The 13,817-nt window shown below is 39.0% G+C and overlaps 1 protein-coding gene across 1 annotated transcript in view; it reads right to left on the bottom strand.

The window, feature by feature from the left end:
• The window catches only part of EIF3H (eukaryotic translation initiation factor 3 subunit H), a 99,561-nt gene that overhangs the window by 13,865 nt on the left and 71,879 nt on the right, over positions 1–13,817 (bottom strand). The window contains exon 3 of the mRNA XM_040261804.1: positions 1,314–1,481. Within this exon, the coding sequence (XP_040117738.1) occupies positions 1,314–1,481 (168 nt within the window). The remainder of the gene's footprint in view (positions 1–1,313; positions 1,482–13,817) is intronic.

Genomic DNA, 13,817 nt, shown 5'->3' with positions numbered 1-13,817 from the left:
TAGGCAGAAAAACTTCCTCCTGAAAGTATAAGATACAAAATACAGTTATTTTCAAATCTACTCAGCTGGAACCAGCAATCTTGACAAAAATTAAATACAGCATATGTTCCATACACCTTATATATATCTTGCATAATTAAAAGAAAAATACTAATATTAAACATGAAAACTCACTGGATGCACTTGTGTATTTCCTTTGTCCCTAATTTAAATGAATGGCCCTGCAAACAATTTATCCATCCTAATAATCACTGTTCACAGTTTTTCAGTTAAAGCAAATTGTAAAAACAAAACCATTAAAGTCAAGGTGCAATCACAAGTGTCTTTTTAGTTTTAGAGAAACTAATTTTGTCAAAACTAACTGCTTAAACACTCCAAGAGTAAGGGAGCTTAGCACTCGCTGCATGATAACGGCTCCGGCATGCCAATATTCTCCTAAAACCTGTGTTAACATTCATGTTGCCTGAAACTTAACACAGTGAAACTTTTAGCAATAGGTGATAAAATGAAAACCAAAATAGATTGAAACAAGTGGAAAATTCATCAAGGTCTGATGATGCAATGTTTCCAGCCAATATAAGTACACTTTAACAACTTGTTCTTTACTGTAATCCAATTGTTAACATACTGAAACAATTTGGGGGCAGCTCATAAGATTGATCGTATTCATTAGTATTTTTTCTGACAGATACTCAGGACGTTACATTTACTTCTCAGCTGGAAACTATATGCAAGTCTGCCAGATATGGCAAACTGTGAGTGTTTGGGGAGGGGGAAGGCTATAAAGCTGTTAAATTGCCTACAGTTCTGATACAGCACAGAACATCTGGTCTGGAGAGCTTGAGGAAACACCATTAAATAGGCTGAAAAGAAAAAAATCTTTGTGCTAAGAAACAGTCCAGGTTTTGTACGCTGCTGTCAGAGGTATAAAAAAAAAAAAATTTGGCACACTGTGTTATGATTGGTCAGTCACGTACAGAGCCAGACACTCTAGCAATCGGGGTTTGTTAGACATCTGGTCTAGTTCCACCAGCCCCTTCAAATGAGGGAGGGGAGATGTAGGAATAAAAATGAAGCAGCTACTCCAGCATTCCAAAATGTACACATCAGGGCTCTGATAGCAAGAAAAATAAACAGAAAGAAGGAAACCCTGTCTAGACTTAGCTGCTGCTGAGGCTGCTGCAGAAACAGGGTTGGTATTTACTTGGGAAGGCCTGCCAGGCTGCTCTTAGAGGCAAAAAGACAGAAAGCAAAAATAGTAGTAGCAATAATATTAAGGGAAGAAAAGAATAATAAAGGAAACTCCTACTAACCGTAAATGAGAACGACAGATTCTTCAATGGCATGCTGGTAACTGAACTGAGAATCCAGAAGCGCCCGGGTGACGAACGAGCCGTAGTATGTGGACTGGTACCAGCCCACATGGAGGTGGTCGATGTTTACATGGCGAAGGCTCCGCATCATCTCCATCTGATACTGGACTAGATGACGGGCATGAGAGGGACAGAAGAACAACTGTTAACGACATCCCCCATATGAAAAAAACAAGCCTTTTCGGAAACAAATTTCTATACAGCTATTTCTTATCTAAAGGGAATATTTTTCCAGATTTTTAAATTCATTCACTTTACACATAAGGAAAACAAATTAAGCCTTCAAATCATTAGGGCATTTCTTTTCTCATTAACCAAAAACCATTCTGTAGAGACAGTATTAAACATAATATTAATAGTAATAATAGTATATTAGTAGTAATATAATAATTATTATACTATAGTATACTATATAATTATACTATACTATATACTACAGTATAGTAATTATACTATAATAATATACTATATTATAATATGAATACTAATATTAACAACTAATAATACCGCTTTATTGCAAACAAGTAATTATGTGGTCTCTTTTAAGAAGAAATTTATGAATTACTAAATTGGTTGGCTGTTAAGAAGTTCTGTTTGAAAGAGTAAGTTAAGAGCAGTTATCACTGTTTTCAACAAAGCTTTTAGAACTGAGAAGATAAAACAATCAAGAAAACTAATGGGGAAACAGTTAACTACTACATGATTTAAGTATGAATGGGACACAAGCTGCAGCTGATTAAAAATATAAGAATTCATTTTTGCCTTCATCTGGTGCCCCCTGCTGCATGTGCTAAACTTTAAAAAGAATTTTTTTCTTGTCTGGGAGTTCCTTTACGTTAAGTAATCAACATTATTTATTAGAAAAGTCATATGCTAATCACCATGTATGGAACGGAACAGTTGAATTAACTTTTATTGTTAATGACTATAATGTACATTATTAACTCAAAGCTGTATTACTAGGAAAATCAGTGCAAACTGACAATATAACAAATAATGTATTTTAAAAAGCAATATAGCCCAATAATGAGTAGCAAATATGTAAAACAGGAGAAAATTTTATAGTTAGTGTAATAGTTAAGCTATTTCTGTATAATAAATGCACTTAAACATACTTAACTCAAAATCCAACCATTTCATTTTTTAAATTTTTAATCAGGTTTCAGCAAAAGTGGGTTAAATGTCATTTCCTTGGTCACAGTGCTTTGGTTTTACAAATCAAACAAAATTCAGGATCAAAGAATATAAAAGAAACTTTGTCAGATGGACATGGTCTTTTCAACACCTGTTACTAGATAAAGAAATTATAAATCTGCTTATTCCAAAGAAAGTTGTATTTCTCATGACAAAAGATGGCAGCCAACTCATCAACTATTCAGAATTAAGTGCTTTTTGAATTTTTCTTTTTATATACAACATGATGGTCTCAAGAAGCAGCAGTATAAAATTACTACGGTGATCCTGTATCAATTATCTCTTAATTTTTTCACTCTCAAGCATATAAGAGATTCCCTTCCTAGCCAGTTAAGAGATTTCTATCAACCACATAAAACTGGGATAGAACCACTACTGTGATCTCTATTTTAAAGTTTCACAACTCTTCTAAAGTAAAATCACTGATTTGGCTAGTAAAATTTAATCAAATGTAATTTATGAACAAAAAATTCTAACATTACCAGTAAAACAGGAGCCAGAGCTACTAAATTTAATATTTATTCTAAAAGGATAGGAAAGTGGAGATAGGGATCAATTACAAGCAACTGACAGTGCAAACACGATTGTACAGGATGAGCTTTTTTTAAAAACAGGAACTTCTTAAACATCTGTTAATGTACAATTTAGTCATAAAATAAGCACAAATTTCTACCAACTTGCAATAGTAATAAAGACTTGGAATCTAGCAATCTAGGTTCTCATGTTGGTGCTGGGATTTCTCTCATGGGGAATCTTGCTGTCCTTCTCTGATGCTCAGTTTTCCCATCTCCAAAAAGATCTGAGAGCTCATCCCAGTCAAAATGCTCTGACTCCACACTGCTCACTGGATATGCTACTTGTAAGTAATGATTTTTCTATAAACTAACGCCGGGCCTCTAGCAGGCATTAACAATTAAAATAAAAATGCCTATCTCTAAGAAATATTCTTTAATCTTACCAAGTCAAACAGCCTGAATACAACAGATTTAATAATAGTATTTTCAGGAATCATGAAGTAAAACATCTTACACTTGGTAGCAAACATCCAGATTCCTTCTTCATACAGAGTCTTACCTACCTCAAAGCCTCCTGAATAAGGATAGGAAGGAAAATGAAGTATTCCTCTCAGCTAGAAAAGGGACTAAGAGATACGAGTAAAGCCTGTTGCCTTATGGATTTGCCACAGTAATAAAAATTTATTTTTAAGGTCACAAGAGCTTTCATATGATGAAAAAACAAATTTAAGGGTTAAGAACAATGACAGGGGAGTTAATAAAACTGCTCTTGAAAAATCTACAATGAACTGAAATTTCACTATTACACAAAAAAATATATGAAGTTGCAGGTCATTCTTCATCTTGGCTTAGACTTTAAACCATTCATTTTTAAAATTAAAAAACACATTAAAAAAAAAAATGAATGTCTTCTTGGAGGTATCACAGGGAAAGAAAGGATCTAAAAAGACTGCAAGTGATCCTTGAAAAGGTGAGGCCAGGGGTGCCAGAGCTCTGGAGTGAACCTGGGTGCACTGAGGCCCAGTCCCTGCTGGACCTACACACACGAGGCTCCAGTAAAGGCAGAGCTTAAAGCGGTGGGCAGTCACTCAGTCGCGTCTGACTCTGCAACCCCACGGACTGTAGCCCGCCAAGGTTCTCCATTCATGGGATTTCCCAGGCAAGAGTACTGGAGTGGGCTGCCGTTCCTTTTCCAGGGAATCTTCCTGAGCCAAGGATCAAACCGTGGGTTTGATCCAACCAATGTGTCTCCTGCATTGGCAGATACATTCTTTATCACTGAGGTACCAGGGAAGCAAAGCTTCAATAAGTTACTTTGATTTAATTAAAAAAATTTTAAAGAAGCCATATTTACCCTATTATATGCAAGCAAGAGATAACTCAAAAACAGCCAAGTCAATTTTTATCTCTGCAGTCTTTTAGGTCTGTGTCCTTGTTCTAACGTTCACGTAAGACATATGACCATTGGCTCCCTGCTCAGTTTTTCCCCTCCTCCTCCAACCCAGGTTCTCAAAAAGTACAAAATCAAACCCTACAAAAGCTAAACTGTCTCAAAACTGTGCTCCCAACACTCCCACCAATCAACGTAGCTGAGCTGCCACACCAGCTGACATGCATTTATCCCTCTGACACGGCAGCAAACTTCACACAGGAAATAAGGGATGGTCATTCCAGATTCTAATCTCCCAGGCAAATGCCACTGCTTTAGTGGCTCTGCTGACCCCCTCAGGAGTTATGCTGGAAGTGAAAGGGAGAGATACTGGAGGTGGGTAGGTGAGGGATGAACAAGGGACCAAGTTTAGCTAGGATACTGGATGAACTGGGATGAGAGGGGCTCATGTTACCTGGAAGGGACTGTGAGGACGGTGTCCCAGCCCACAGGCTTTGGCGAGTGGGGACTGCTGCTATTTCCTTCTCGTTCCCGGCCATCCTCACTTAATACCCCCTCACCCCCCTGCTGGAGTTTTAAAAGAGGGGTAGAAAAGATTCAACTACACAGGGAGATAGGTTCACTCCCAGCCAGGGACGGCCTCACACCTCTGGAGGAAGACAATCAGCAAGAAGAAACACAGGAGCAGGAAAAGAAGACCAGAAGCTCCTTGATAGAAAGTGCCACAGCTCCCTACTGTGGAGTTAATGCGGATTAATGAAATAATAAACAAGCCTTTACTGGCAACTTTGCCGAGTTGGTTCAGGGTTACAGACACTTTCATTTTTGTTCTCAAGTTCTCGGATTTAACAGAAGCCCAGGCAGCAACTTCAACCAATGACATTCACTTCTGAGTTAATGGCTAAATATTTCTGGAGAACTTCCCAAAGATGAATAGCAAGGAAAAACCTTTTGGGAGAGGGAAATACTTCAAAATTTATTATAATACTCAACAGAGAGGCTCAGAATTGTGTAGTGAAAAGTTCATGAAAGAACATTTTAAACATTGTTCATTTAAAAAGCAAACACACCCTCCCGACTGAGGAGAAACCGTGCATAGCAAATGAATTTCAAAGACAAACTGGAAGTTACTGCTAAGCCAACTCAAATTACTAATACACAAACTACACCCAGATGCAACTGAGGTGGTGCTACAGAACTTGGAAGGTTATAAAAATGAGGTGAGGTTTTATAAATTTCTTCAACCTCTACAATCATGTTAATTGGTTAAGCCTCTCCCAAGCAAAGGACAGCATGGTTTACAATACTGAATAACTGTTCAGTTTGGCACCAGTATATTCATATTCACTTTTTCCAGATATCTTCTTTGTGAAACAGGCAATTTTAAATTGCCTAGAGCTAAAACTGTTTTAACTGAGGCAGGCTGCCCAACAGTTAACTATTCCTTTCACAAATCCACCACATTTGTAGGGCTTTCCCTCGTTTTTATCTCCAAATATGAAAACACTGAAAATAATATGCAGTCTTCTATTTAAATGCTATGCTGGGACTCACACTGGCAAACAACCAAATAAGACTTTGAGTTCTCCTTAAGACCACTGGGAAGGATGGTGGCTTAGAAGATTTTCAGTTCAGCAGAATAATCAATTAGTATTTTTTTCACCTCCAATTTCTCACCATTTTAAAAACCATCTTTATTATTTTAAGTGAGCCCTCATGAATGCAATTTATCATCCAAAAAACAGGAACAAGGAATTAACACAGCTGGCCAGATGGGGATGAGCTGAAAGAAGAAAACTGAAACATACTCTAAAACGATCTGTCTGGCAGATTTGGGGGTCAAGGGATGCACTGGGGAGAGCTTACAGATGTCTGTCTTATTAGAAAACAAGGAACTAAAGAATAATCTAAATTTTAAAAATTAAAAACAATTCAACAGACCTATTATTTGACTACTTAACATTGTAGCAAATAAATCTAAATCATTAAAAAAACTACAATAAAACCACATTTTAAAATGTGCATATGCACTGACATAGTGTGGAGAAAAAGGGAGAGAGCTCAGCAACAGGAAAGGAACTAGCACTTAGTGAGCACTTACTAAGTCAGCCTTCCTGTTAAGAGGTCTACACATGGTATTTAACTTTATTCCTCAAGATGCCTCTAATGAGACAAGCATGATTACTGACATCTTTTTTAAAAAGTTGTATGTTGCAGCTTGCGAAGGGGCAGGACTCAACTGGACTTCAGACTTTCTGACTCTGAAGCCAGGCAACCACCCATTTACAGGATCTCATCTCTTATTAGTAAAGTCAAGAAAATTATTTCTGAATCAATAAAGCATAACAGAGATAGAGCAGAAATACACAATTTCTAGGTTTTCAGAAACCACAGCGTGTGCATGTTTGATCACTAAATTAACCAACAATTTAGCACTATCAGTAAGATTTTAAGTGATAAAACTACCATCAAAGATTTTTAAATGTCAAAGTTGAGAATTATCACAAATATATAATCAACCTCCTAAGACACTGCATTCTATGTTAGTATTTGAAACTTCTGCCAAGATTACTTTGTAACCAAGCACTGGCTCAGATCAAAGATGCACAAACACATCAAGAAAAGGAACAAAGAGAGACCAGATGTAGTATACATGCTCTTTGCAGCAAAGAACAAACTAAGCTCAGGCAAGAGACGCAAACAGCTTTAAAAGCAAACAAGCAAAACCCCACAACTCTGAAACAAATCGATGATTACCACAAGCATCACAGGGACATGGAATACATCAAAATTTCCTATCTGTCCTGGCATTAGGGCTGTCCTAAGGAGGGCTTATAAGAAAATTATCACAAGCCTCCCTCCCAGCAGCGCCACAGGTTGCAACGAGCGCAGACGGGTTATCAACTGTGAGGCTCTACCCCAACTACTCAGTGCTTACCCCAACTACTCGGTGCTTTCCCCTTCGTATCAGATTTCCTGCCAAGCCACACATACGTTTCAGGCAGTGTTCAAAGCTAGGAGCAGATGTAGATTTAAGCAAACAGAATGTGCATTTGAAAAAAAGAATTCAATAAGAGTCTACTTTGGGTCACCCCGCTCCAGTACTCTTTTGCCTGGAAAATCCCATAGACAGAGGAGCCTGGTGGGCTGTAGTCCATGGGGTTGCTAAGAGTCGGACACAACTGTACGACTTCACTTTCACTTTTCACTTTCGTGCTTTGGAGAAGGAAATGGCAACCCACTCCAGTGTTCTTGCCCGGAGAATCCCAGGGACAGGGGAGCCTGGTGGGCTGCCGTCTAGGGGGTCGCGAAGAGTTGGACATGACTGAAGCGACTTAGCAGCAGCAGCAGCAGCTATTTTGGGTGGAGTACACGTTTCTTAAAACTTCCATACTCTCTTCACCAAGTCTGCATTTATGTAATCATCTGTCTTCCCCTCAGTTAATATACCTGTTATTAAGGTCACTCTGGGATTGCTTAAGAATTATGGTAAGAGCTCAGTTTCTCACAATAAAGTGTCCAATATAAATTCTACTCTAGACATGAACCTATTCTGTTTAAAATGAGATAACAAAAATACTTTCTTAATCTTACCAGAAATATCCTTTAAATTGTTCATTTGTCCTGGGTGGTTTAATTTCTTCTTTACAGTATTTATGAATTCTGACATGAAACTTCTTCTGTATGCCAATCTGGGAATGGGGGGGAAGAGGATGTGTGTGCTACTCTACCTTTTAAAACCAGCAAGTGCTTAGAAAACTATTGGAAGCCAGAGGGTTTTTTAAGAGGTTTTAATGTAACTCAGGAAGTATCCTATGAAACAATCTGGATTCTTCACAGAAAATACTGTGTATATACTGCAACAAATTGATATAGTTATGAATTTGTCCATAGAGGTTCTTCAGGCAAGACTAGTAGAGTGGGTTGCCATGCCCTCCTCCAGGAGATCTTCACAACGCAGGGATCAAACCTGAATCTCTTATGCCTCCTGCATTAGTTGGCAGGTTCTTTATCCCTAGCGCCACCTGGGAAGAAGTCGCCTATGAAATAAACAGGATTCTTCACAGAAAATACTATGTATATACACAACAAATTCATACTGTTATGAATATGACTTGTTACAATGAAAAGCACAAATGTTAGAAGACCAAATGAGAATCTCTGGATTTAGAAAAATAAATATTTCATGCTCTTTTCATGAGGACAAATAACACTCCAACATATTTACAGATATATATACCATGTTCTTGTTTAATGTTGGCACAAAGTGAGGTGCTAACAGAAATATTTCAAAATTGTGATTGTTGTTAATGTACTAGGGAATGGTCACAATCATTAAGACATTATACATACATAGGTAGATGTTGCTGTTTACTAAGTCGTGTCTGAGTCTTTTGTGACCTCATGCACTGGAACCTGCCAGGCTGCTCTGTCCATGTGATTTTCCAGGCAAGAATACAGGAGCGGGTTGTCACTTCCTTCTCTAGGTTGTCTTCCTGACCCATGGATCAAACCTGAGTCTGCTGCATTAGCAAGAGGATTCTTTACCACTGAGCCACCAGGGAAGCCCCAGATAGGTAGACAGATAAAAATCAATATATCTCCATCTTAGCACATTCATGAAGCACAGAAAGTAGCCTGCATTAAAATGTAATCAGTGAAATCACATCTAAGGAAAGTAAAATTAAAGAAGGTGGAAATTAAAGGTGAGGCAGAGACCTGAACAAAGTGAAGCAATCCACAGATATTTTGGTTAAAATACACAAATTTAGCTCTGAGCACTGGCAATCAATGGAGAACGAAATGGCAATCTGTTTCAGTATTTTTGCCTGAGAAATCCCATAGACAGGGAAGCCTCGCCGACTACAGTCCATGGGGTGGCAGAGTCAGACACAACTTAGTGAGTGACTAGACAAACAACTGGCAATCAAAGCAAAATGGAAAACATGATGATTTATATTATCCGAAGAGGGTAAAAAAACCCAAGATCTCAAAGTAGATTTACTCTACTTCTTAACCCTAAAATAAAATTTTCACATGGGGTTTTAAAGGAAAACTATTATGCAGCTTTTTGAGACGCAAAAACATTTTTCTAATAAAACAATTACAACTGATTTACCTTTAAAAAAATCTAGGTTTTTAAAATAAAACAAGGAGAGACTGTCTCATGATTATTTTTTCATAAAACAGATAACAGTTTGTACAACTTAGCAACAGAAGAAGAACAAGCAGCAGCAGAGGAAGAAAAGAAGTAACGGCTACTGAAATGAATCAACAGTTTCATCCTATAAGAAACTACCTAACAAACTACTAGTAGTAGTTCAACTACCTATTGAACCACTGTTAAAAAAACCAGACTGGGATGCATCAGGAGTAAGCACGAAATCCTTTAAATAAAGAACAAATGATCCTTTCTGGAAGTATTGTTTGCAGTGTAGGAGCAAAACTGTTCATTCTGAAACCATTTACTGAGCGTCACCTGTGCTGGGAGCTTGATGAAGTTATGGTGACACGATCTTTAAAGACAGTCCCTCCTTCAATACGAGCTGTTGGTTAAATAACGCATTTATCTCTCTGAACCTTAATTTCCTCACCTAGAAAACAGTGGTTTCAACTTCCAACCATCTGATGATGGCAGTTTTAAAAACGGACCTCCAGTCTGGACAACTGCTTGCTTGTAACGAGCATTTTCAAGGGGGAGTTCCATAGGTAATGCACTCTGTAAAAGCATGCACTGACTTTAATCAATCCCACCCTCCACACACACCTACTAATTCTGTTTTCTCCCTCCCTGAGAGGTCCTGAGTCATCAGTCTTGACCACCTTCTCCCATACTCAGCTAATACTCTACTTTCTCAGTAGCTCTCAAATCTGTTTTCTCCAAGGCAAAAATCACTTAGAAGTTTTCTAGAATTTTAACTGGGAAACTGCTTATGAGAGGCCAAGAAGAAAAAATTCAAAAAAGCACAACATGTGAAAGTTGCTCCCTCCTCCTAAAGAGAAATACTGGAAAGAAATATGCTGAAATGGTAAAGAAATACGCTGAAATGGTAATGGCAACAGTTCTCCAGGGTGTGGGATCATAGATGATTTCTGTTTTCTTATTTATTCTTACCTTTATTTTCCTTGGTTTTTCGCAAAAGAAGTGTAAAATACGCGTAAGATATTAAAGGAGTTGCTGCTGCTGTTTAGTCACTCAGTTGTGTCTGACTCTCTGAACCCCATAGACTGTACCCCACCAGGCTCCTCTGTCCATGGGATTTCTCAGGCAATAACACTGGAGTGGGTTGCCATTTCCTTCTCCAGGGCATCTTCCCAACCCAGGGGTCAAACCCATGTTCCCTGCTTGGCAGGTGGATTCTTTACCACTATGCCACTTGGGCCATATTAAAGGAGCACATACATGTGTATCAATAGAGTTTTCTTTTGCTGGCCAACTTATTACATTTAACAGAGTCACCAAATAGTCTGGATACCAAAGCTCCTAAACTGCGGGAGCAGAGAATTCGGCACAAGATTATTCAGAATCTGAAGTGGCCAACCTGGTCTGAACGTTGTCTGCTATGGACTGAAGTGTGGCCACCCAAATTTGTAGGTTAAAGGTTGCAATGCGATGGTATGTGGGGACAGGGCCTTTGGGAAGGAACTGGTTTTAACTGAGGTCATCAGAGTGAAGCCTTCATAATAAGGGAGTAAGTGCCCTTATCAGAAGAGATACCTTAGAGCTTCTTTCCTTTCTCTCCATCCATGGGCAGTACTGAGTAATGAGGTTGTGTGAAGACACAGTGAGAAGCTGGCCTCAACCCAAGGAGACAGTGTTCACTAGACATCAACCCTGACAGCACCTTGATCTTGGACTTTCAAAACTTAAACTGGAAAATAAATTCCTGCTGTTCAAACCATCCAGTCTACAGTATTCTGTCATGGCAGCCCAAGCCCAATAAGACACTGTCTAAATTTAACACACATTAGTTGTGTGACCTATGACAAATTATCTCAGCCAACGTGTCTGCTCTTGTAAAATGAGAATAAATCAGTATCAACCTTGTGAAGTCATAAAGAGGATTAAATGAAAGCCTTCGCAACAAAGCAAAGGCCTTCTGAAGATTACTGAATGTCCTCAAGAAGAGTTCAACAGGTATGCACTGTCACCTATTATGCAGAAATGTTATTTATAATCTAGAGCTTATGGAACTTATCTGAATCGAAAGTTTTTGAGAATTGGGTTTGGTTAACTTGGTCCCCAAGTATTGAGTAAATTCCCCATTTTCATCTGCATTTTGGGAGGACAGAGAAATCAGGAAACTGGGGAAGAGAATCAGAGGTAGTATCCATGAATTTGTAACATCAACTTCATGAAAAAGAATTCACATGTGCAAATATGAATATGATCAAAAAACAACCTACCATGAAAAAGGATTACAAAAGGAAAAAAATACTTCTTAGATACTAAAACTATAAGCTAATTATATTCAGTACAATAAAGAACAGATTCAATAAAGAAAGAGACAAACTACAGAAATTAGATTTCGAGAAAAGGTAATCTTGGGTGTTCTATTATTTCTGTGTATATAACAATATAATTGCATTGTACTATATAAGTTTCTATCTCCTGATTCCATTTGTAACTCTTCGGAAGGAAGGAAAGAAATCAGCTTCCTCCCCAACCCTGCAACAGGTGACTTTACAAACTGCACTGAGAACAGGAGTGGAAATGGGAAGGAGACTGAGCAGCAGCATGCCCCGTACACAAACACTGACTGGGCACACTGCCCACCCAAGTGACGGGGCTAGACTCAATTTCAATACAGCACACACCTTCCTCATGTGCCATCTATTGCTTACTGGGGTGATCCACTCCTTTACCTTCAAAGGTCAGGACAAGTGGATTAGAAAATTCGTATTAAAGATGTTCTCAGAAGAAAGGGGCTTCCTTGTTGGCTCCAATGGCAAAGAACATGCCTGCAACACAGGAGACCTGGGTTTGATCCTTGTATCAGGAAGATCCCCTGGAGGAAGGCACGGCAACCCACTCCAGTATTCTTGCCTGGAGAATTCCAGGGACAGAGGAGCCTGGTGGGCTACAGTCCATGGGGTCTAAAGCTTGAAGGATACAATCTTGTAAGAGTGTCCTTAACTACAACCCAAAGAAGGGAAAGCTGGCAAGAATGGCAAGTGACAGGAGTTACAAAAAAGCAAAGGTTAGGAAGAGGAAATAATTTTCTACAGATTAGTTAATCAACAAAACAGAAGTACTTATAACCATAGCCTCTATCCAACCCTTTCTTGCCCATCTCTTTGCCTACATGCTCAGTTCAGTTCAGGCGCTTAGTTGTGTCCGACTCTTTGCAACCCCATGAACTGCAGCACACCAGGCTTCCCTGTCCATCATCAACTCTCTACACGCTCAGCTTCATCCAAACTTATTTTCACATGGTAAGGAATAATGAGGTGTATGCTGAGAGCATGACCAAGCAGAAACCCTCAGAGCCACCACAATAAATCTGAGGTTTGATTCTCGTGGCTTGTTTTCAATGAGGCCATGTTACTTCCCTGTTACAATCTCCTTTTCCCAAAACCATATGAATATACGCTTTTGTGGAGAGAGGGTGTAAAGCTTTCGCTAAATTCTCAAAGGGGCTAAGATCCAACAAAGAGTAACAAGCACTGAGATACAGTGGAGAATGAGCCAAACATGATCCTGGCTCTCAGAGAACTTCCATTCCTCTAAGCATGCAGTGGAGGGGGATGAGGCGGGGTGGGGGTGGTGGTGGGGGGCAGCGGGGAGAGAGAAGACGAGAAGTAGCAATCAGTTCGGTTCAGGGGCAGCCAAACAGATCACCAAAGACACACCATCAGAAAAAGTAGAAATGACAGGCCAAAGTTCCCGAGAAAACACTAGTTTTCAGCAGGACATGCAACAGATGGTCACTCTTACCCCTGTCCTACCAAAACCAGGAAGTCCATCATGGGAAAAGGTGGACAGAGGCTTTATCCAAACTACTCTGCAATTTAGATTAGTAATTCTCAGAGTGGACACGAGAAAATACTCGCGTTTACCCACCAGGTGATATGACCGGAGCTATTAACAGTAAGCTAAGACTGGTCTAAAGGTAAGGAGTGAAAAAAATAATAATAATAAAGGCAAGGAGTGGTGATCCCAACACAGAGGCAACCCTTCTTCATTTGAGATGAATACACACTCTGGGGAAAGCTGGTCTCTAGCAAAAATGTTACATTCTAAAAATAAACAGCACAGACTGTGTTCTGCTATGTTACAAACGTCCCTTGGAATACAGTTCTAGAGTCACACACACTAAAAGCTTTCCTCAAGCAACCCAGTGA

The sequence above is a fragment of the Oryx dammah genome, unplaced genomic scaffold (genome assembly GCF_014754425.2).
Source record: "Oryx dammah isolate SB20612 unplaced genomic scaffold, SCBI_Odam_1.1 HiC_scaffold_19, whole genome shotgun sequence".
In the NCBI taxonomy this organism is placed as follows: Eukaryota; Metazoa; Chordata; class Mammalia; order Artiodactyla; family Bovidae; genus Oryx; species Oryx dammah.
Note: the sequence above shows the minus strand (reverse complement) of the source record. Positions and strands in the feature narration are given on the sequence as shown.